Source organism: Lemur catta, chromosome 17 (genome assembly GCF_020740605.2).
Source record: "Lemur catta isolate mLemCat1 chromosome 17, mLemCat1.pri, whole genome shotgun sequence".
In the NCBI taxonomy this organism is placed as follows: Eukaryota; Metazoa; Chordata; class Mammalia; order Primates; family Lemuridae; genus Lemur; species Lemur catta.
In genome coordinates, this window is record NC_059144.1 from 7,530,572 (window position 1) to 7,554,357 (window position 23,786).

Genomic DNA, 23,786 nt, shown 5'->3' on the forward strand with positions numbered 1-23,786 from the left:
TGGAAGAGACTGGAGGCTTATGCAGGGCTTCAGGCACAGCTGGATCAGGGCTGAGCCACATCCCCAGGACTTGGTCTCCCGACCTCCCGGTTCTACTTCAGTTTCAGGGAGGCTTGTGCTTATTGGTGGCGGGAATAGCCCCCCGTGGTCTCCCTCTCTGGTGAAGAAAAGGTGTCTCCTGCCCAACAGTTCCAGATAAAGCCCCAAACGGAAGCTCCTTGCCCTGCCTTGGGGCATGTGCTATCCCTGAGCCTCTCCCCTGTGCCAACGGGATAGCGTGCTCTGCGTGGGGCCACTCAGTGGAAAGGCAGAGCGAAGGGGAGGTGGGCTCCCCAGAAGAGCAGAAATGTGAGGAGCCAGGTGGGTGCTGGGGTCGCAGGACAGGCAGGGGGCCGAGGGCGCGTAGTGGCAGGGCAAGCAGAGAGCGCTGGAGAAGGGGCCGCCCCGCGGCGTGGGCAGAGTGGAAGGAACTGACAGTGGACAGAGCAGCATTGTGGGGCTGGCACCGGGGGCCGGAGGAGAGTGGAGACCCCAGAGAAGAAGGTTAGGCAGTCAGCAGAGGCAGCAGCCGGGGCAGGCAGGGTGGCAGGGAACACGACCCCTGGCCTCAGCCCTCGCTGTCCTGTTCTGTGGGGCTCGCTACTGGCCAGACACAGAGAGCAGCGGGGGCAGGGGTGCAGCCACCAGGACGGGGACCTGTGGGGTGGGGGTGTCGGGGACAAACGTTGAACAGCCAGCACGCAGCCAAGCCCCAGCTCTCTAGCCCACAGCGACGGCGTTAATAAGGCGTGTTCACAGCCTCCACCACGGAGATCATAAAACACTCCCGAAGACACAAAAGAAGGCTCGAAATAGAACAGTTAGGACGTTCCAACATCACCAGGATGTCAGCTCTCCCTAATTTAGGGTATAAATTTAATGTGAGCCTAATAAAAACTCCAATGAGCTTTTCTTTTAAATGGAGCTAAAATTGATCCTAAAGTTCCTATGGAAAGATAAACATGTGAGACTCGCCAGGGAAAAGCCGAAAAGCAAGTGCTATTGGGGGCGGGGGTGGGGTGGGGAGGGGAGCCCGACCAGGTATTAAAACACACTCGTGTGGCCAATGTAGCGAGAGCAATGTGCTAATGACACAAAAACAGAGAAACAGGCCCGCTGCAGAGGCATCCAGCCTGTGGCAGAGGGGGCGTCTCACATCACTGGAGCCGTGTTGATATTGCAAATAAAATGGCACTGGGACAAGTGGATAACCGTTGGGAAAAAGATAAACTTAGATCCTCACGCCATGCACAGGAATAAGCTCCAAGTGGATCAGAGACCCGTCAAAAGCTTAAACGTACAAATACTGGATGCAAGTATAAGTGAATTCCTCTCTAAACACAATGTAGTACAGCCTTTCTGTGACTTAAGAATCCAGATATAATAAAAGAAAATATTGATAGAATTGCCTGTGAAAACAACTTGTGCAAGGAAAAAATAAGCGAAATGAAAAGACAAAAGAACTAGGAGAAAACGTGAGGAACTTACGTCCTTTCATAGGTAAAAGGCTCATGTCTCCAGTACACGGAGCACGTTTATTAGCTGAGAAGCACAAACACCAGACTGGGCGGCTGCTCTGGTCACTGCGTCAGGGAGCGCTGGTTTCACCCCGGCGGCGTGGTCAAGCCTCTGAGCGTGTGACAATCTGGTGGAGCAGAGCTGCTTCCCCAGCGTGGCTTCAGTTTGCATTTCTCTCACATGAGTGGAGCTGAGCATCTTCTCATATGTCTCAGGGTCACCCTTACATCCCTTGGGAACTGTGTGCTCGTGAGGTTTGCTGACTTTGCTGCACGATTTCTGGGTGATGTTGGAGGTGAAGGAGCGAAGTGTGGAGCAGCCCGACAGCACGCGGCCTGCGTGCAGAGGAAGGGAACGAGGACGTGGACGACACCTGCCCGTCTGTGAAAGAGCCGACATGGGAAGAATGAACAGAAAACAGCTCGGTTAGCCCCCACAAGTGTGGAGGAGGGGCCGTCCGTGGGAGGGCCCCCGGGAGCTCTCTGGCCACACCTTCTGTGCACTTTGGCTTTGGAAGCATCTTAATATTCTACGTATTAAATTACAGTAACAAGCACAAGAAAGGGAAAAATGAAATGGAAAGAAAGGAAAAAGGGGACAAATGATGCTTCGTGTGGAGAGCACAGCCACAGGGAAAATAAAAAGGACACGAAGAGTTAACCCAAGTGACTGTGCACAGTGTTGTCCACGCACCGCAGTCTTGGGCACGGTCAGGGCAACGGCGGAGAAAAGCTCAAACACATCCGGAACAGCCTCTCGTAGCGCGCATGTGTTCATGCGTGTATGCAGTGTGCATGTGTGTGTGCGTGCATGTGTTCGTGCACCTGTGTTTCTCTTGCGGTGGAACAGACAAAGCAACCCCAAGGCATTGCAGATGTGTTACAGGGATGCACGTAAGAGTGAACGTGTCGATGTCATTAGAAGAGGGATGCTATGTGGAACTCGGAGGGCCAGGAAGAACCCCTCAGCAGGGAATAGAATCAGAAAATATGCATGTGTATGTGTGTATGTGCACATGTGTGCACGTTCCTGTGCATGTGCAGATACATGCACTCGTGTATATGTGTCTATATGGATGTATGTGTGTGTACATGTACATTTGTGTGTGTGTGTATCTCCTGGGTCTGCCTGCTGACACTGGCACCCAGACCTTGATTTCTAATATGCTTCCCCCGAAAAGGAACCAGGGCTCCTCAGAGAAATGGCTGATCTTAGGGCTGTGGCAAGAAAAGTACAAAATTAGCCTGGAACATCTTGTTATGCCGGAGAGCAAAGAAGTGCACACACGAAAGCCACACAGGCCCGGGAGCCAGCTTGCAGGGGCTCCCCAGGGCCAAATTTGGAACCATTTGAGCACCAAAATAATAAAGCAGAGCAATGAATCATAAATCCTGAAAAGCAGAGGCCTGTCAGTGGGTACCGAGATAGGTGATTAACAACATGACCGGCGACAGATAACGATAGTGACAGGTGATGGACAGACAGGGAGCTGATGCTGCTGTCAGGTCGATGCCAGGCACTGATGGTAAATACGAGGGAAGGTGCTGGGTCTGAAAATCCACATTTTGCAACCAGAGTTTGGGTCTGGCAGAGCCATTCCTCATGCTCCGTCCAGGAAGCTGCTGAGGTACAAGAGTGTCCATGGCCCTAAAGCGTCTCCGCCCACAGTGTCCACGCGTTGCAAGGAAACAAAGAGCAGTCGCACAACTCCCTGCCCAACTCGTCACAGACCCCACGAGTGTGAGGGGCAGATGGCCACCGCATGCCCCAGACAGACACGACACTCGGCTAGTACCACAGCCAAAATGTGTGAGCGCCGTCTAATCATGGGGAAATATCACAAACCCAAAATGAGGACTCTTCTATTAAGAAGAGCACTGCGTTCTTCAAAATGTCAGCGACTTGAAAGACGGGGACCATGGGAATGTTCTGGATGAAAGAAAACTCCAGAGAAAGACAAACGCATGCCCGATCCCGGAGCGGCCCGAGCTGCAGAAGTGCTGTCGGGGACGTCGTGGGGTCAGCTGGCAGACAGGAACACGAGTGGTCGACTGGGTCGCGCTGGGCTGTAGCTGTGATGACAAGATCGCTGTGGCTGGGGAAGAGGGGATCTCTGTCTCCGTTTCAGGGTAGCGGGGTGTGATGTTCGCAACTCAGCGTTAAACAGTTCAGGAGAAAAGCAGGTATCCCTCAGGGGCGGCAGGGGAGAGGGTGGGCAAATGGGAAAATACATGGGCTGGGTGTGAACAGTAATGAAATCCAGCTAAAAGCATATGGTGATCTTGTACTATTTTTATGTTTGTAATTTTTCTGTACTTTGAAATCATTTCCAAATAAAATATAAAAAAAAACAACAACCCTGCTGTCCACTACAGGGTCCAGTGAGGCACACGGACATTGCACATGTGCAAATCTCTGCCGTTTGCAAAACTCTTGTAAGGCAGCCAACGCACACGCCCTGCCTGGTGACCCCTCCAAGAACCCTTGAGATAAATGACCCAAGAGCACTCCACCATGGTAATAACAAACTTGTGTGGTAATAACATAATAACCTGCTATAACGATAAACCCCTGGGTGTGCACTGCACTTAACCATCTATGAAGCATTTGCCACGACCTATTCAATCTTCACGGCAGCTCTGAGATACACTGACAGTGGGTGAGATGTATGTTATATAAATTATGCCTCGATAAAGGTATCAAGTCTTCCAAGGGAGTCTCTTTTCTCTCTTATGCCGGGCTGTGGTAAGGACGAGGTGAAATCGGACGGCTATGAGGCTTTGAGCATTCTAAATCAGTTTCCCAAACTGGTTTCTTGGTGCACGCGCATCAGGATCAGCTGGGGGCTTGTTAACAAGCAGATCCCCGGCGCCGTCCCCGAAGCCCTGAGGCACTGCGGCCCTCCCTGGTGGCAGGCTTCCCGGGGGGCCACCGGGCCGGACTGGAGTTGTGGAAAAGGCAGGCAGAGGCAGGAGCCTGGCCAGTCCCTTGATGGCTGGGCCAGAGATCTGGGCACTGCCTGGGGAGTGCAGCCAGCACCCACTGAGCACCACTGTGGGAGGAGCCAGAGCTGCTCTACTGCCCGTCCCCAGAGGCTCCGCAGTGGGGAAGCGGAGCTGCTGCCTCTGCCCAGCAGTGCCTAATGCGGCCCTGTGCTCCTGCCCCTGCATTCCTGGTCAGGTGGCACGGGGTGGCGGAGCTGTCAGTGAGGCCAGGAAGCTGCTCAGAGGGCATGCATTTCAGCCAGCGCTCGGTCCCACCTGAGATGTAGAAGACTCTTCCTTTTTTAAAATTACAAAATTCAATTATGGTAAACACATGCAAACACATAAAATTTGCCATCTTAACCAGTCATGGCGTCAGCACATTCTCAGTGCTGCGGGCCATCACCACCAAATCCTTCATCTGAGAAAGCTGAAACTGTCCCCGTCAAGCAACAACTCCTCATCCTCCGGCACCCTCCCTCCCACCTCTGTGTCTACGAATCTGACTACCAGGGCCCTCAGAGAAGTGGAATTAGGCAGGATTTGTCCTTTTGTGACTGGCTTATGTCACTGAGCATGTCCGCAAGGCTCACCCATGCTGTAGTGTGTCAGGATTTCTGTCCTTTCTGTGGCTGAGCATTGCCCGTTGATGGACACTGGGCTGCTTCCACCTTTTAGCTATTGCAAATAATGCTGCTGTGCACATGTGTATGAAATACCTCTTAGATGTTGCTTTCAATTCTTGTGGGCATATGCCCAGAAGTGGAATCGCTGGATCAAATGGTAACTCTACCTTTAATTTTTTTGAGGAACCACCATACCGTTTTCCACAGCTGCTACATTTTGCATTCCCACCAAAATGCACCAGGGAGGGCTCCAATTTCTCCACACTCTCACTGGCATTGGTTTTCTGTTTATTTGATAGTGACCGTCCTAATCAGTGTGAGATTTTTCACTTTTGCCCCGAAAAGGAATCAGTGAATGGATGTAGAATTCAATGAAATCCTGCTTGAGTCACCACTGCTGACTTAAAACCTGGAGAACCTTAGACACTATTTGGTCCAATCCTCTCTTTGAACAGACAGGGAAACCGAGGCACAGGGCTGCTCTTGCTGTTGTGGAGGTGACGACAGCCAGCAGCAGCAGGTCCCTGCACCCCCTCCCTGCCCTGGGCTTCCACAGCACTCTCCTCCCACCCAGGGGTTGGCCAGCTTCTGTCTGGGGCCGGACAGTGACAGTTGTCCTCTCTGCAGGCCGTGCTGCCTCTGCCGCAGCTTGACTCAGCCACCCAGTGGGGCTGCTGCAGCCGCCTCCCCTGGCTCCTGGTGCAGACAGCGGGTCGTGTCTCCTCGGGGGGCCTCTCCACAGCTTCGCAGCAGGGGCCTGGACACCAGTCTCGGGAGCCTGTGGCGGGGAGGGAAGTGGCGTGACACAGAGGGGCCCGTCTGCACAAAATGTGGGCTCTGAGTGCACTGAGCAGGTCTGAGTGGCTGGGCGCCCTGACCCCAGAGGGCGTGGGCCTGCGTGTGTCTATGAGGCGGAGAGAGACAACAGACATGGCCTGGGCATTGCAATCTGCTCGGGTAGCAGTGACAAAAAGGGGGAAAAGCAAGAGTGACAGTGCCACTCGTGTCCCAGGAGAAAGAGCAGACCCGGGCCTTTCTGTAGCAACAAATGTAGTCGCACATGTGCACACACGCACACACGCATGCACACACAGGGCAATGGCAGGCAAGTCCACAACGCTGAGACCAGGGCAGGCAGACACTGCCCACGCTGCTGGGAAGAGCCCTGGGAAGTTTCCAGGCTCCCAGGGTGGCCCGGCTGCCTGGCTCTCCTGTTCTTCTAGCGAGCGCGGCACTGCCTGGGCTCCTGCTGCATGCCAGGCCAAGCCCAGGGTCCCCAGCAGCCAGAGGAGACTTAGGGTTAGGCCCATCCCACATGGCCTTTGAAGGTACAGGGAGTTCAGTGACCCACCCAGGGTCCCTCGGCCACCAGGTGGGCTGCACAGCAGCAGGGCTGGTGCACGTGGGGTACTGGTCTGTCTCCCACAGGCCCTCTGGGGTTCCGCTCTGGCTCTCTGCTCTTCCACGCCTTCGCCTCTGCATACCATGGGGTGGTGGCGACTGCCCGGAGGGCGGGTGTGACGGGGACCCAGATGGTGTGGGTGAAGGTCTGGGCCCCCCAGGGTGACTCGAGCTCCCAGGAGCCAAGGTCTGCCTGGCACCCTGGCCCTGCTAATTGAATAAATATTCATCTGTGTTGAGTACCCAAGTACAGTGGTTTCCATGGATACCACTCCCAATGGTTTAATGAGACAAGGGCACGGGTGTTCCGAGCCTGCGTGAAGGCCAGTGTCCTGGGAGGGGCCCATCCCACGGGCCCTGCCGACTTCTCTCTGGAGTGTCAGACGCGGAGTGGCCTGTGGTCCGGGAATGGAGCTTAAACACGCAGAAAGTGGTAGCCTCTGTATGTCGCTTTGGTAACGTGTGGGTTGAGGCCCAGCCTGAGGCTCGCTGAGTGGTCAGGACACGCGCCCTGCGTCGTGCTGGATGCTGCGCACCCTCCCTTCTACCTGCAGGTCGGTTTCAACTAAGCGCCAAACAAAGCACCTGCTGGAACGTGGGCCCAGAACCCAGGCTGCTGCCCGCCGCCCGGCCCTCCAGAGCCGTGTCATTGACGTGTGCGATGCCCGCCCAGCCCTCCTCACTGGGGCCTCGACCACACGCCAGCCAGTCCTGTCCTGACCCTCCTGCTCCTCACCCCCGCTGGTCTCTGACTCTCTGCCCATCTCCCAGCTCACACCTGAACGTGCCCGGTGGAGCTCCTGCTCAGGCGACGGTCAGAGTCAGGAGCTGCAGGAAAGGCGGGTCCTGGTTGCCTGTGCCTCCGGGACAGGGGATCACAGGCAGTTAGGCAGGACCGTGTGTCTGTCCATCCTGGCCAAGAAGCCGCGAGACAGACCATGCCCTCCAGCCTCCGAGCCTCATGTGTGCTCTCCTGCCAGCAGCCAGCGGGGAAGGGGTGCTGGGCAGCCCGGGAGACGGAAAGGACGGCAGAGAAGAGGGCAGCTGTGCTGAGTGGCCACAGACCCTCTAGCCAAGACCCGTGTCCACCCTGCACCTGCAGACACAGGCGGCTCCGGAGACAGAGGTGGGAGCAGGAGGGCCCTGAGGGGTGGCCAGTCCCTGACCTGCTGCTGCAGACCACGTGGCTTCCCAGGAATGAGAGCAGGCGGGTGCTTCGCTGGGGAGCTGGGCGCAGAGCTGGCCAGGGCAGTCACGCAAGGCCAGGCGGTGGACAGTGCCCTGAGATGCGCACAGATGTGGGGAGACGGCACCTGCAACCTGGGCCTCTCCCCCCCGGCTGCCCCAGGGGAGCTGTTTCCTCATGTGTGTCCCAGAGACCTGCTGCTTTCATTAAAACAGCACAAGGCTCAAGCCGGCCCTGCACTGGTGAGCAGGCCGGTCGTTTGTAAAGAGGCCTCCAGCAGAGAACATTCCCAGGCAGGATTTACGATTAAATTGAAGCGATGCCTGAGAGTCGCTGCCGCTTTGGGGTCTGAGCGGGGGCTTGGGCGCAGGGTCTCCCTCCTTCATGGTGGCTGTTCTCACATGTCCCAAGAAGCAGGCATGCTGGGGACTGAGCCTGGGTGGCAGAGCCTCAGCGCAGTCCCCACAGTGGGGCGTGCGGGCAGGAGCTGCAGCTGCACACCCTGGCATCTCCGGGGCCACAGGACACCCCACTCAGGGTGGATTTTGCTGGATGGGTCAGGAAGCAGACAGGCAGGGTCGTCCCTGGGAGAAGTGGCAGATTGTGCAGAGTGAGGGGAAGGGACCCACAGGGAGGCTGTGATGGCAGGAGCCTGTCCCACACCTGGGCCTGGAGGGACGGAGGGCGCGGGGCTGGCCTATAGCCTGGGGAGATCACGGCCCCACCAAAGCCTGGCCCAGCAAGGAGGGCGCTGGGGAAGAAAGACCCCCCTCCCCACACCTCGAATCTCTGCCAGAGCCTTGCCAGGGGCTCACGGTCCATGGAGACCACCCAGGTCACAGCGTGGACCTGAGGGTGGGTGGAGAGTGACCAGGACAAGCAGAACTGGGTGGTTCCCCGAGGACTGACTGCTTGGGCAAGAGAGAGACATCCACCAGCCGAGACTGGCAGCAGCCTTGGGGCTGACCCAGGACCATCGGTGAGAATGGGGGTGCAAGAGAGTCCTGGGCACAAGCGGGACCAGGAACGGAGCAGCAGGTGAGACGCTGTGAGCCAAAGGAGCCAGATGGGCCTGGCCAGTCTGTCCCTGTCCCCTCTTGCCCTAGCCCAGGGCGGCCCCTGCACCTCCATCCCCTGGAACAGGTGACAACGCTGAGGCTGGGCAAACCCTGACTGGGCAGATTCCTGTAACATTTGTGTTCCCTCCCACGTCGGTGGCCTCTCACTGTGGCCTCAGGCCGAGGGCAGGAAGGGCAGGCCACCGTCTGAGGCAAGAGGGGACGGCCTGAACACTCACAAGCCCCAAACCCACCTCGAATGAGTAGGACTGGGGAAGCCCACCCTCCCGCCTGGGCCAGGCAGGGTGGACAGAGGGTGTTGGAGGGGCTTCCCTCTGTTCCTCTCCTGCTCACCCCCCATCAGCCATTCCTGATGATCCCACCCTAGGCGCTGAGGGGGCATAGGAGGGCTTCCTGGAGGAGGCTGAGCTGTTCTTAGAGGATGAGGAAGAGTGTGCCGTGAAGGTCTGGTGGGACAAGTGCCCTGCGCAGAGGCACCCACGCCGGAAGGCATGGCGGGGCGGGGATGCGAGTGCAGAAAGAGCAGAATTCCTGGTGCTCCTGGCATGGTGCACACAAGACAGGGCAGGTACGGAGGGCACAGGCCCCTGCACACCACAGGTGAGCGCTGGGCTGGCTCCGTGGCGGAGGGTGTGCGGGGAGATTCCCCCGGACCAGGCCTGTACTGGGGGAAGGGGAGGTTGACACCTGAGTCTCCTGGGGACATAGTCATGGTCCTCCTGTCCCCAGAGCCTAGACCTTGGGACCAGGGTGGAGGGTGGGGCCCTTGCAGGTTGCCCCTCCGGGACAGCAGCCGCCTTGCAACCACACAGCACTGAGGCTTTCACTTTGCAGGAGGCACCTGGACTTCACTCTGCATCACACAGGGCAGAGGTGGCCAAACTCAGCCCTCGGAGGGGCTTCCTGGATCTGGCACTGGGAGGTGCGTCTCCTTGGTAATGAAGAGGAAGGATTTGCCTCCTCGGGGATTCAGATATATGTATTTTCTGCTATGATTGAAACAATATCTGGAGTGAGGCATCTAATTACTGCTCTCTTTCCTAGAAATTGAACGATAACATGTCCTGTCGATACAAACCTTTTGTTACAAACACGGTTTCCCAGGGCAATTCCGACTAACACAGGCAGAAAGCACTCTGCTTTTAAATAGTTTCTCCAAGTATAATGCCAGAGCCGGGTGCTACCTGCTAGTCTTTTGTTCTAGCTCCATTTTGAAAGTACCTTTGTGATCCTGCATTCCTGCATAACAATAGCTTCTAATTCACGCTCAGTTGAAGAAGATTCTACCTAATTAGACTTTTTGGAGCTGGGAGGGTCTGGAGAGAAATCGGAGCCAACCCACTCATTTGTCAGCAGATAAACTGAGTCCGGGTGTGACAATGTGCCAAAGGTCACAGAGCTTCACATCAAATGAGACCCAGGAGTTCAGGAGCTGGAGAGAGGGAGGCGTGGACAGACACGGAGCCACAGCCCACGTCTGGGCTCCAGTCCGGGCTGTGTGTTCCCATCGCTCCAGCCCTGACCCACCTCCAAGCGCTGTCAAACCACAGGAAGCCAGCCTGTCCCCGAGGAGCTCTGCCCTTTGCGGCCTGCCCCTGGGCCTTCGTCTGTTTAGGCTCTACGAGTCCATTTTGGTTGCTGACGTGCCCCCAGGTCCCAGACAGTGCCCGACACACACACACCTGTCGGAGCGGTGGAGAGGATGGGCGTGTCCATCAGTGGCGGCTTGGTGTGCACCTGCTCAGCAGTGCCTGTTTATGGGGCCTGTCCTGTCCCCAGCAAATCCGAGGTGGGGCTCAAAGTGACAGAGATTCTCTCATGGCTCCGGAGGCCAGAGGTCTGGAGTTGAGGTGTCGGCAGGGCAGGGCTGGGTTCCCTGGAAGGCTTCGGGGAAGGTCCTCCCGGCTCGCGGTGCTCCTGGCACGGCCCCCTCACTCCGACCTCCGCCTCCATCCTCTCTTGTGGCGGGGGCCCCAGTCGTACTGACTTAGGGCCCACCTGACCCAGTGTCACCTCATTTAACTTGATCACATCTGCAAAGACCCCATTTCCACATGAGATCACGTCACATGTCCTGGGGTTAGGACATGGACATATCTTCTTTGGAGGGAGCACAGTTCAACCCATAAGGGCCACACAGCTTTCTCTCTCGTGTTTTCTTAATTAGGTCCCATCGGTACAATTAGGACAATTCACATGAAAATCTGGATCCCTGTCTCTCCCAGCCCACCTCACCCCACCCTCCTCCTGCCTGGGTGCTTGGGACACCGTTTTAGCTCCTTGATCCAGCCCCAAGTTTCTCAACTGGGAGTGGTCCTGCCCCCAGGGGATGTCTGCCAGAACCTGAAGACATTTTTGTCGTCACAGCTGGGGGTGCTCCTGGCATCCAGTGGGCGGAGGCCAGGGACCCTGCTAAACCCTCAATGCACACGACAGCCCAGGACAGAGGACACAGCCCAGATGTCAGCCATGGAGAAACCCTGTTTATAGTCGCAGGTATTGATCTTGGAATGTGGCTGCATTTCCCAGCTTCCCTTACTGTAGGTGTGGCCACGCGACCAAGTTCAGGCCAGGGGGATGTCAGAGTGAGAGAAGGGTGGCTGCGGGGCTGTGGCCTCTGCCTCCCATGGTGCGACTGTGGATCTGGTGCCACAGCCGGTGCCGGAGCCGCAGCCGGAGACCTCACCGTGGGGCTGCCCGCTGGGGATGGCCAAGGAAACTGGCGGGAGACAGGTCATCGGCCCCGCCGGGCTGCTGTGCCAGCCCCGTCCAGACTTTTGTGCGGGAGAGAAAGGAACCTACATCCTGTTCAAGCCAATGTGTATCATGGTCTTTTTGTCATAGCAGCATCACCTGAACCCTGGACTTAACAACTCCAAATCCCTGTCCAGGCCCGTTTCCTCCCATGACGAATTTTTGGTTTAAATCAGGGCCTTTCTGGGAAGGGAAAACTCAAGAAGAAAACAGCAGGTCTCGCTGAGTTGGGGCCCGAGGCGTCCAGGTTCCAACACAAACATTCCAGAGCTGCGGGCAGTGGAGAGGGCAGCTCAGCCTCCTCCTGGCCTTCCAGAAATTCTTGAGAAGCAAGATGAACACCAGAGGCTGCGGACGCACGCAGGGTCAGTGCAGGCGTGAGTATTCTGGGCTTATTTTCCCAAACATGTTAAGAACTCGTCTGCATTTTCTTATTTAAAATAACTCAAAGCCAAACAAAACAAAAAAATCTCTGAACTCCCTCGCTCCAAAGCAGTTGTCTGCTGTGGTCAGAGTCACAAGTCGCAGGCACGAAATTGCTTTTATGTCATTAGCCAGTCCTGCCAGGCACGTTCTCTGGATTCCACCTGGAGGCAACTGGGGTACCAGGTGTCAGACCTGAGGAGGGGGAGGGTGACCCTGAAGGAGCACATGGATGCTGCACGCATTATGGCACATGCGTGGGCACCACCATCCATGTGGTGCCACCTGATTTTCCACTTGGGCATGAGAGCAGGCAGTGTCCCTGGCTTCTGTAACCTCTGGCCATGGCTGGGGACAGGATCTGCATCACTCTGGCCCCTCTGGAGACCTGCACATACTTGGTGCTCAGCGAGTGACAGGCAGCAGAGAAGCAGAACACGATGCAGGTGAGACGTCAGGCTCGGTGCTCTCCGGGTCGTCTGGTTTACAGTATTAACTGCACAGCAGGAGGCAAACCGCCTGCCACGTGGAGGGTCCACGCATTCACTCACCGTGCTGGGGTGAAGGGCTGACCTGTCCCAGTAGGCTTCTGGGAAAACAGCAGCCCCTGGCAACAGGACAAGTATGGCTCATGGGGTCCCCAGGAAGACCACTCTGGGGAGAGAAGCTCCAGCACCAAGCCAGTGGCCCACGTGTGGTCTTGTCAGGGGGTTGTCACTGTGGAGCTGTCCACTGCGGGCCGTGAGGCCGGACGGGGCAAGGCTGAGCTTGGCCCATTCACCACAGGCTCCTTAGGGACCCGGGCAGCCGTGTCTGTTCCCAAAGCCTCAATTTCTCACCTGCAAAGCGGGAATATTCACGGCACCAAAGCCTCAGAGGCAAAGGAGAAATAACACCACAACCTTTCAAAGTCTGCTGAACATGTGGACACCTCCCTGGAGGGCTCCAGAGCAGAGTGACCCCGGGGTGGGGGGCCTGGCCCTGTGTGAGGTGGGCAAGGCAAGTGGAAGGTACACCGACTGCAGGGTCCCCAGTGCTGCCCAGGCTGGGACGGGAGCCCCCTCCCCAGGAAGCTCCTCTTTCTGTCCCCAAGTCAGCATGGGCACCCTCGGGTTCCTGTGGCCACATGCTGCACGAGGCTGGTTCCCCTGTGCCCCCGAGCCCAGCACAGGGCCTGGCACAGATGGCACGGGAACTGCATGTGCGGTGTTGAAAAGAATCAGAGATGAAGTCGGCAATGGGCTCCCGTCTCCCGGGCTGTGCACCCGGGGGCTGGGAACAGCCTGAGGGCATCGCAAAGTGGGCTCAGATATGAGATAACGGTGGTGATGATGACGAGCCCGCCAAGTGCCAGGAATTACAAGATTATAGTTCTCTTTATTAGAATTGTTTTATTTGCCAAAGTAACTCACGCTCTTGGAACAAATCAAACAATACAGAGATACATAAAGAAACAGGCGACATGAGCACCCCTCTCCCGCCCACACGCGCTCTGCAGCCAGGTCCCCAGGGATGACCCGTGCAGACAGATGCTTGTAGGCACTTGACACGCAGCACCCCAGTTAGTCCTCCCACCTGCACATCAGGGGGCTCAGAGAGGTGCAGCCATTTGCCCAAGGACTGCTGGCTGCTCAGAGATTGGGGCGGGGCAGGGTTTCAGGGACCTCACCAAGCTCTCCTCTCCTCTCCTGGTGACATATACCAGCCTGCAGGGGACACGTGTCCTCCTCCCCAAATGGCCTGAGACTCCTGGGCAAGTCTGCTCCGCCCAGGTCTGAGCTGGCCCACACACCGGACTCCACCTTCCACTGGCGTTTGGCAGGGACTGGGCTGCGAGGTCCCTCTGTTGGACTGCCCAGCTCCACCCACACTCCCACAGTGCACTCCTGGACTTGTGGGGCTGGAAAGTCCTGCCCCTCAATTCACACGTGGGGAAACGGAGGCTCAGGGAGGGCAGGTGACTTGCCCAATATCACACGATTCAATAGCCAAGGCAGGACTACGCCAGTGACAGTCCCTCGTGCCCAGAGCCTGACAGGCTGGGGAGTCCCATCGCACCCACCATCACGCCGCATTCATCCACCCCTCAAGCTCCCTGGGTGCTGTATGCATTCCCTATGGCCAGTGACAAATTGCCACCAGTAACACAGACTGTGTCACAGCTCTGCAGGTCAGAAGTGGGAGATGGGTCTGCAGGGATGGCTCCTTTTGGAGGCTCGGGGGGAATCCGTTTCTGGGCCTCTCCAGCCTCTAGAGGCTCCCGCGTTCCAGGCTCGTGACCCCTCTGCATGTCACTTCAACCTCTGTCGTCACAGCTCCTCTGCGACCCTCCTCCTCCTCTTTCACTCACAAGGAGCCTGCGACTGTGCTGGACCCACCCAGGTCAGCCAGGAGGCCTCCCACTGCAAGGTCCTCACCTTGGTCACACCCGCAAAGCCCCATTCGGTAGGCAAGGTCACACAGGTTCTGGGGATTAGAACAGGGATATCTTTGGGTGTGTGGGGGTGGCAGAATAGGGCTGGTGACAGCAAACTGGCTAGGACACATTCAGCTGCAAGTTGCAGAACATTCCTCCCCAGAGGAATAAAACAATAAGGCCACTTAGTATCTGTCAGCAGGAGGAAGCCTGGCCAAAGGGTGGCTCTGGTGGGTTCGTGGAAGTTCAGGAACGATGGAATTAGGGACACTGGCTCTTTCCTCCTGTGATTTTCACCCTCATCCTTGGTGCCTCCTGGTCACGTGGCGGCTGCTGCAGCTCCAGGACTCGCATCCTCACGTGTGCACAACCAACAGGGGAAGGCAGTGGGCCTCACTGCATGTTTCTCGCTTGTCCTCTGGGAGGCCTCCCTCCCACACCACCCTGCGAGGCACGGCTGTAGGCTCAGAGCTCTGCAGATGTCATTTCGGGGAGTCTGCACACGGCTAATGAGACCCGGAAAAGACAGGCAGCTTCCCAAGGGTCACATGGGCCAAACCTGGTTGGCCTGACTCCAGAGCCTAGGCCGCAGGCCCGTGGGGCATCTCCCTAGGCCAGGCCCAGGAGGGTGGGATAGCAGAGGTTAGGTCTTCCAGGGCTGCCCCTGCCCTCCAGGGCTGGCACACAAAAGGTGCCCCGCACTGTCTGTGGATTGAATGAATGACTGAATGAATGAAGGGCTCTGGGTTCAGGCCTGACCTTGGAGAGCCTTGAATGCCAGGCTCAGGGGCCTGTGGGCAGCAGCTGAGGCCAGCAGGGACTGCCTGTGGGGAGGGCTGGCTCGAGGCCAGGGCAGGCTGCAGCCAGGGCAGAGGAGCCCAGGCAGGGACCAGCTGGAGGCCGGTGCGGGGTGGGGGCGTCTGCCCTTGAACCCAGCAGGCCCCGGGCTGAGGTACACAGCCGGTGCTCAATAAGACATGCTGATCCACTGCTTTAGTCTATTACACTCATTGCAAATCAAAGCCAGTCCCCGAAGCAGTCCTCTCTCCGGAGCGACCTGGCGGCTCCGTGAACGAGGCTGGGCCAGACCCACCCTGCGGATCGATAGGCTCTGGCTCTGCCTGTGGCTGTGCGGGGACAGCGCGGCCAGCAGGCCCCTGCCATGTCCTGACAAGACAAACCAGTTTCTGGGATTCTTCAGGGAGAGGCAGGGAGGAAGCAAGCTTCATTTTTTCCCTGCCTCATCTTTAAAAATGAAATTTCAAATAAACATTGAGGAAAAAATCCTCAGCTCGGCTTGAGGGAGAAAACACGTCCACTTGGTCTTGAGATAAGAAAACCGGCTGGCTTCCCTCAGGCCTCTCCCCACCTCCAGGCTCTTCCCCTCCTCTGTGGGCACCGACCAGGGCCGAGGAGGCAGGCCAGGCACAGCGCCCCCCACAGGGCTCACAGCCGAGTGGGCCAGAGGGCAGGCACTCGGAGCAGGCAGGGCCTCGGAACCATCAGCCAAGGCCCCATTTCACAGACAGGGAACACTGAGGCCCACAGGGGCTCACCTGTTGCCAGATAGTAAGGGTCTGAGCAGAGGCTTAAAGCCACATTGGATCATCCCAAACCCCACAGAACTGAGGCAGAAAGGGCACCGTGTACTCTCCTGGGCCCACCGGCACTCAGCACCCTGTAGGTGTCCAGCATGGCTGAGGAGATGCGGACTGTCTCAGGGCTGCCTGCAGAGCCACACGGGCTTCCACTGAGCCCCCTGCTGGGAGCCGGGAGCCAGGCCTTGAACCAGGCAGTGGGGACAGAGACAGGGCCTCTTCTCAAGAGCCTATAGCCGAGACACATAGTCACTGACAATGGTCACGCCCCGCAGGGCATGCTGGCCGGCAAAGGAAGCCCAGGCCCAGCTGGGAGATCACGGAGGCTTCCTGGAGGAGGAGCCTCATGCGACAAGTCTTGAAGGAAAAGAGTCCCAGGAAGACAGGGCAAAGGCTGGGCAGACCATGAGGACTGCCTGCGCCAAGGACCAGGGCCCACACAAGGTCGTGACAAATGGCCTCAAGGCCTGGAGGGAAGGGCTGAAGAGCTGTCTGCAAGGGCTGGGTGGATGTAGGCAGACTGGGAGGTGAGGCAGAACCCAGCCTCATCCCCAGAATGGCCTGCAGTGGGGGCCCAGAAATGCACCCCTGCTGCAGCCTAGGAGGGTGAGCAAGGCCACGGGTACCTGCGCACATGTGCTGCATGTATCTGTGTGCATCCACACATGTGAAGCCATGTGTGCATGTGCACAATTGGGTGTGTGCATGGAGACAAGTATGTGCAGCGATGTGCACACACCTGTGTATGTGCATGAATACATGTGCATGTACAAGCATGGGTATGCATACAAACATTTATGCACAGCATGTGAACATAAGTGTGTGCACCAGTGTGTTGTGTGTGCATACATATGGATATACGTGCACCCACTATATGTGCAGGGATGTGTTAGTGTGCATGTATATGTGTCTATGCATGTACAGAGTGCAAGGACAGGTGCAACACGTGGGCATGTATGCATGTGTGTGAACATGTATATGTGCATACATGCGTATACACTATCTGCATGCATCGTAAGTGTGTGGATGCACTGTGTAACAGACATGGTATGTGTGCATACATAGCGTGTGTGGATGTGTGCACACACAGTATGTATGTGTGCATGTGGTTGTGAAAACATGTCTGTGCATGAACGTGTGCATGCATGCACACAGACATGTGGATAGGTGTGTATGGATGTTTGTGCTTGCATGCACATAGATGTGTATGTGTGCACACAGGTATTGCGGACACATATGCATGTGGACACTGTGCCTGTGTGTGTACGCATGCATACCTACCTGTGTGTGCAGTGAGGTGGCTGAAGGAGATAGACAAGCTCCCCTCAACCCGAGCTGAGGCTGCTCGTGAAGCTGAGTGCCCCAGCCCAGGTGTGCACCCAGCAGGCGTGCACCCAAACCCCTTCTCACGGGTAGCCCACCAGCTCTCTCTGGAAGGGCAGCCAGGACCCAGGACCCAATGCCCCATGGCTGCATGGCCCTAACTGGACCACCCCTGCCCTCTGGGCCTCACTCATCACAGAGGAGGTGAAGTGCAACTGCACCTCCACAGTGCCAGGACGCTCCTCCTCATATGGTTTTCCTTCTGAAATGTACCCACACTGTCCCCAACGTGCCTCCACGAGCGTGTGTACACACCTAGCCCCCATGGCCCCATCACTGCAGTCTGACTCCTGTAGCACCCTCCTGCATCACCCCTCCTGGTCATGCCCAGCCCGGGCCTGGACACCGGCCACTCATGGGGACAGGCAGTCTTTCTGGGCGCACACTGTTCTGCTTGTTACTGGACAATCTGGAGTGGTCTGTCAAGCCTAATTTCACGTCTAGGGTAAGAGACCGCTCCAGCTCCCTTGTAAATAGCTGCAATCCCTGGGATCTCCAGGAGCCTGTGTAGGATACAGTCCCTAAGTACAGTCCAGACACTGCTGCTGCTAAGGACCAGGGCACCCAGCTCCCCTCGCTCCCTGGCTTCAGGTCCGGGAGTAGACCCTCAGGTCCGGGAGTAGACCCTCCTTTCCCTCCCAGGTCATGCCAGGTATTGCCGGAGGCACCATGTCAACATGCTGGCTGCCGTCCCCAAGGGCCTGGGCCACTCACAGGCCAGGCCCTCCAGATGCCCTCAGCCTGGCTGGCCTGAGGAGCTGTTCCTGGTCAGTGGTGTGGCTTGTCCGGCTCTGGGCCCCAGGCACTCTGTCCCTTTTTTCCTCCAAATTTGAGTGCCTAGGCTGCCGTCGCTTTTGAACATGTGAGACTGTCGACGGAGCCAGGATCCTGGATGGATGGTCCCCACACTCGTGCATCCCCCAAAGCACTTCTCGAAAGATGAGAGCCCCTTCGTGGTATGGGGGAGGCCCATGCAGCTGGCAGCTGCTGGGGAAGGGACAGAGCTCCCAAACCTGCATCTGACCATCTGACCAACACCACTGCCCTGGCTCCACACACCTCCAGAACAAGGCCCATGCTACCCTGGGGAGCACGGCCTACCGGGCCTCTCCTCTCCTCATGACTCCTCCTCATTCTCCGAGCACAGCTTGGTCACCTCCTCTGGGAAGCTTTCTTTGACAACTCCAATTCCAGCTGAGGGAAGAACCCCAGAGCACCGAGTGCCGTCAGTGCACCCATCTCAGTGGGTGGCACTGCCTGCCCCAGACCGTGAGTGCCTTGAGGCCAGGCCCCTCCCTCTCTGCACACAGCAGAGGGCCCAGTATAGACAAGGGTTTGCTCTGCAAAGTGCACCCGCAGGTGCCAGTGACCCATGGCACCTTTTAGGCCTCCAGGACCAGGAGGGCCTTTAGCAGGGATGGCAAATGCCCAGCTTCTCTGGGTCACACACCTCTCTCATGACAGCCATGGCCTCTGTGCCCCCAAAGTGCACCCCTGCTGGGCAGGCCCATCATCTAGAATGTTTGGTTTCTGCCTGGCCCTGGCTCAATACCCCCTGTGCTCCCATGGCCTCTGCTGGTGACAAACACAGTGAACAAGGAGGATTCCTGCAGCAGTGTCTCTGCTGGGACGGCAGCGCTCCTCTCATAAGGCTGCCCGGCCTAGGAGAACGCTCTAGGCGGGGGTGATGCAGGCACCCCTCAGGAGTTCAAAGAGAAGGTGCCCCAAACCATGGACATTTCTAGGCATCACCGGTGGGGGCACAGAGCTGCTCCAACCCCTTATAAGATGACCTCCTGGGCACCCAGGAGCCACCTCCCCGACAACTTCCCTCTCTCTGCTGTCGGCCCCAGTGGGGTGTGTTTCTGAATGGCAGGGAGAGAGGGGTCACCTCTTTAGTCCCAGCAGAGAAGTGTCAGACCTGGGAACTCCAACTTTTCCCCTTGGGCCACCTCCTCCCTAGGCGTCTGTCTCAGGCTGCCCGGAGGCGGCCACCAGCACCCAACATGGGCTGTGACAGTGCGCATCTGCTGAATGGATGCACAGGGACGCGGGACAGGGGAAGCGCGGTGACCTCAATAGCTGCTCTCGCGAGCCCACCCACGCAAAACAGCCTCTCATCCATGCAGTTCAGTCTGGGTGTTTGTCGGAGGTGGTAATTGTGAACACCCCTCCACCCTTTAAAAGCAGGGCCTCAGCGCATAAGAATTAAACTTCAATAATTGCCAACATGGGCGCAGAGCTTGGGAGCCTGCCCAGGGCTTCCACAGGCACCGCCGTTATGATTCATGCTCCAGCAGCGCTGGGAAGGGGGCAGAGGAGGGAACTGAGCCGGTGTGGGTGGGGAGAAGGCTCTGTCGAGAGCACCGACAGGGATTTGAGCCTGACCCCAAGTTCGGCAGGACCAGCGAGCACCCAGGCAGTGTCGCGCCCTCCCCAGGCCGCGAGAGGCTAGCTCTTCAATCAGGCCGTGGACCCCGAGCAGGCCAGGGCCGCGCGCGCCTGTGCACGCCACCGCGCGCGTATCCCGTGCCAGGGGAGGTGAAGGAGGCTCCAGTCTTAGAAAGAGCAGGCTCTGAAACTCACCGCTCAGGCCGGCTGGCGCCCAGCCCCGTCCCGCAGGCTGCAGAGGGCCCTGGAGGGGGCGCCCTCGCCGAGCGCGCACCCCGCGCCGCCGCCACGGCCTCCTCCCCGGAGCCGCGCGGGCAGGTTTGCCGAGGCGTCCGCGGGCTCCGGCTCCCGGCCGGCTCCTCTAGGGCGGGCGGCGCGGGCCTGCCCTGCGCCCCGCCCCGCGCGCCCTCCCCGCTGCGCAACTCGACCCAAGTTGGCAGCCCAGCCCGGCGGCGGCACTAGCGCCCGGCGCAGGGCGGAGGGGGCGGCGGCGGCGCGGCACCGGCGAGCGAAGCAGGCGCGGCTGGCGAGGCGGCGCCCGCACGGCGGAGCGCGGACCGCGGGGGGCGCCCGCGCCGGAGCATCGGGAGGAGGACTCGCGGCGGCGCCAGCGCCCGGCCCGGGAAAGTAAAGTTGGAGCCGCAGGGTGCGCGCGGGCGCGGGGGCCCAGAGGAGCGGCGGCCCGAGCCCCGGCGCGCAGAGCCCTAGCCGGCCGGATGGGAGGCGGAGCGCCCGGGCCGCCGCCGCCGCCGCTGCCGCCGCCCGCAGCCTGCGCCCGGGCCGGGCGCTGGGGCCGCGGGGCCGCTCTGGCACACCCGCTCGGGAGCCGCGTCGCCGTGGGCTCGCGGCCGGGACGCTCCCCGTGAGCGGGGCCGAGGGCGGGGCCGCGCGAGGACCCCGGGACCTGCCCCCTCCCCCCCACCGCCGCGTCGCCGCTCGCTCCGGGCGCCTCCTGCTCTGCACTTACGCGCTCGGCAGCTGCGGGGAGCCCGGCAGCCAAGCTCTCCGGCGCGCCGCCCGCCGAGCCACCACGGCCGAGGGCCGGCTGTGGGGCACCGCGGTCCCTGGCGGGCGCGCCCAAAGACCAGGCGGCGATGCGGGCGCCGACCTGGGCTGCGGGGCGCCCAAGCTGCCGCGGCTGCGCCCCGGCTCCAGGAGGGACCGCGTAGCTCGCGGGAGGACCATGGCGTCCCCGGCGCTGGCGGCGGCGCTGGCGGCGGCGGCGGCGGTGGCGGGCCCCAATGTGAGCGGCGCCGGCGAGGGGGGCAGCGGCGCCAACGCCTCGGGGGCTACCTGGGGGCCGCCGCCCGGCCAGTACTCGGCGGGCGCCGTGGCGGGGCTGGCGGCCGTGGTGGGCTTCCTCATCGTCTTCACCGTGGTGGGCAACGTGCTGGTGGTGATCGCCGTGCTGACTAGCCGGGCGCTGCGCGCGCCACAGAACCTCTTCTTGGTGTCGCTGGCCTCGGCTGACATCCTGGTGGCCACGCTGGTCATGCCCTTCTCGCTGGCCAACGAGCTCATGGCCTACTGGTACTTCGGGCAGGTGTGGTGCGGTGTGTACCTGGCGCTCGATGTGCTCTTCTGCACCTCGTCCATCGTGCACCTGTGCGCCATCAGCCTGGACCGCTACTGGTCTGTGACGCAGGCCGTCGAGTACAACCTGAAGCGCACGCCACGCCGCGTCAAGGCCACCATCGTGGCCGTGTGGCTCATCTCGGCGGTCATCTCCTTCCCGCCGCTCGTCTCGCTCTACCGCCAGCCCGACGGCGCCGCCTATCCGCAGTGCGGCCTCAACGACGAGACCTGGTACATCCTGTCCTCCTGCATCGGCTCCTTCTTCGCGCCCTGCCTCATCATGGGCCTGGTCTACGCGCGCATCTACCGAGTGGCCAAGCTGCGCACGCGCACGCTCAGCGAGAAGCGCGCTCCCGCGGGCCCCGACGGCGCGTCCCCGACCACGGAGAACGGGCTGGGCGCGGCGGCGGGAACGGGCGAGAACGGGCACTGCGCGCCCCCGCGCGCCGACGTGGAGCCGGACGAGAGCAGTGCGGCGGCCGAGCGGCGGCGGCGCCGGGGCGCGCTGCGGCGGGGCGGGCGGCGGCGCGCGGGCGCCGAGGGGGGCGCGGGCGGCACCGACGGGCCGGGACCCGGGCCAGCGGCAGGGGCTGCCGAGTCGGGGGCGCTGGCGGCCGCCAGGTCCCCGGGGCCGGGCGGGCGCCTGTCGCGCGCCAGCTCACGCTCCGTCGAGTTCTTCCTGTCGCGCCGGCGCCGGGCGCGCAGCAGCGTGTGCCGCCGCAAGGTGGCCCAGGCGCGCGAGAAGCGCTTCACCTTCGTGCTGGCCGTGGTCATGGGAGTGTTCGTGCTCTGCTGGTTCCCCTTCTTCTTCAGCTACAGCCTGTACGGCATCTGCCGCGAGGCCTGCCAGGTGCCTCGCCCGCTCTTCAAGTTCTTCTTCTGGATCGGCTACTGCAACAGTTCGCTCAACCCGGTCATCTACACCGTCTTCAACCAGGACTTCCGGCGTTCCTTCAAGCACATCCTCTTCCGACGGAGGAGAAGGGGCTTCAGGCAGTGACCCGCAAAAGCCGCCTCGCCCGGAGATCCTGGCCGCCCCGAGCAGGGGCTGGGCGGAGCAGGTGGCAGGCAGGGCAGCTTCCCCAGAGACCCTGGATGGATTGGCCTCTGGGGGCAGGAGAGGATATGGCCTGGCCGAGAGACAGCTGGGCTTCCCGGGAGGGGGGAGGAGAAAGGGAGACCCCTTTGCCTTCCTGCCTCAGCAAGGGGCTGCTTCTAGGGCTCCAGCCTGGATCCAGCCTCGGGGCCCAGCCGAGGTGTGGCTATGAGGTCAGGGTGTTAGACTGCAGTGGGGGACGCAGCCCCCCAAGTGGGTAAGAAAGGAGCCTCCCCCGACACGCACCACCACCCGGCACCATCTGAGCAAGGGCTGACTTCCCCAGGACCTGTCAGGGTGGCTGTCTGGGGGCAGGGAGAAAGAGGGCACTGACGAGCTTTGATTACTGAAAGTATTTCAGTGTTTGCCAAAAACGACAGCCAAAACAACCAAACTATTTTCTAAATAAACCTTTGTAATCTACTGTTGGGTGCAGCAGTCAGTCCTTAAGCCTGGGGGTGGGGGTACCTTCCAGACCCTCACCCTGCCTATGCCCCACCCCTACCCCAGGGCCAGACAGTGGGCCTCCAGGTCCCAGCTCCCCTCTTGCATGAGAAGGAGGTCTTTTTTGTTAAAGCTAAATGCTTTATATACGTGCAAAATATATACTCAAAATTCTCGTGCTGTAAGTGGCTAGGAGGCAAAAGGAATCTAGAACATCCAAGCTGACTCCAACTTTAGGTCCTGGGGGGCTGTCCTCCTTGCATTCCCATCCCATCCCTCCCCCTGGCCTCCAGGGCCAGGGTGGAGGGGCTCCCAGTGGCCTTGGGCCAGAAGGCTCTGCACGCCTTCCGTGTGGAGATGGGCTGGGATGAGGCCAAGGCAAGCCCCACACTGTTATTCCAGACTTGAGGCCTTGGCTTGCCCAGCCTGGCCACAGTGAGGTGAACAGCCCCCAGTTTTTTGTTCCTGAACTAAACTGGGGAGATCATTGAGGCCCAAATGCCACAGGCATTTGGGGAAAGCCTTTAGTGGCAGGGAGGGGCCTGGAGGCTGCTTGCTCCCCCAGCACCCCCGGGGGCTCCCCCCAGGCCTCACCCCCAACCGAGTGTCCATGCTCGGCCCACACTGAGGTTTGAGGAGGCGTGGCTGGAAGGGGAGCACAACAGTGAAGTAGGCCAGGACCCCACAACTTCCAGTCCCTGCTGCAGAGCCAGGAAGCTCCTGGGACAGGGGTGTGAGGGACCAGAGCAGGACTGGGTGTAGCAAGGGAGAGGTGGACCCCCAGCACACACAGACACGCTTGAGCTCGGTGGGCTGGAGGGGGCTCCCTATTGGAACAGTCCAGACCTCTTCTCCCCACTCTGGGGCTTCCCT

At 59.6% G+C, this 23,786-nt stretch overlaps 1 protein-coding gene across 1 annotated transcript; it reads left to right on the forward strand.

Annotated features, from left to right (window-relative positions):
- The first annotated feature begins 20,759 nt into the window (after nucleotides 1-20,759).
- Nucleotides 20,760-22,892, forward strand: ADRA2C (adrenoceptor alpha 2C). The gene has a single exon (XM_045528238.1). The coding sequence runs from the start codon at nucleotides 20,982-20,984 to the stop codon at nucleotides 22,371-22,373; it is 1,392 nt and encodes a 463-aa protein (XP_045384194.1). The 5' UTR covers nucleotides 20,760-20,981; the 3' UTR covers nucleotides 22,374-22,892.
- The last annotated feature ends 894 nt before the right edge of the window (nucleotides 22,893-23,786 follow it).

Bases quoted from the DNA above. Each gene is read 5' to 3' on its own strand.
- ADRA2C (XM_045528238.1), top strand. From the start codon at position 20,982: ATGGCGTCCCCGGCGCTGGCGGCGGCGCTGGCGGCGGCGGCGGCGGTG.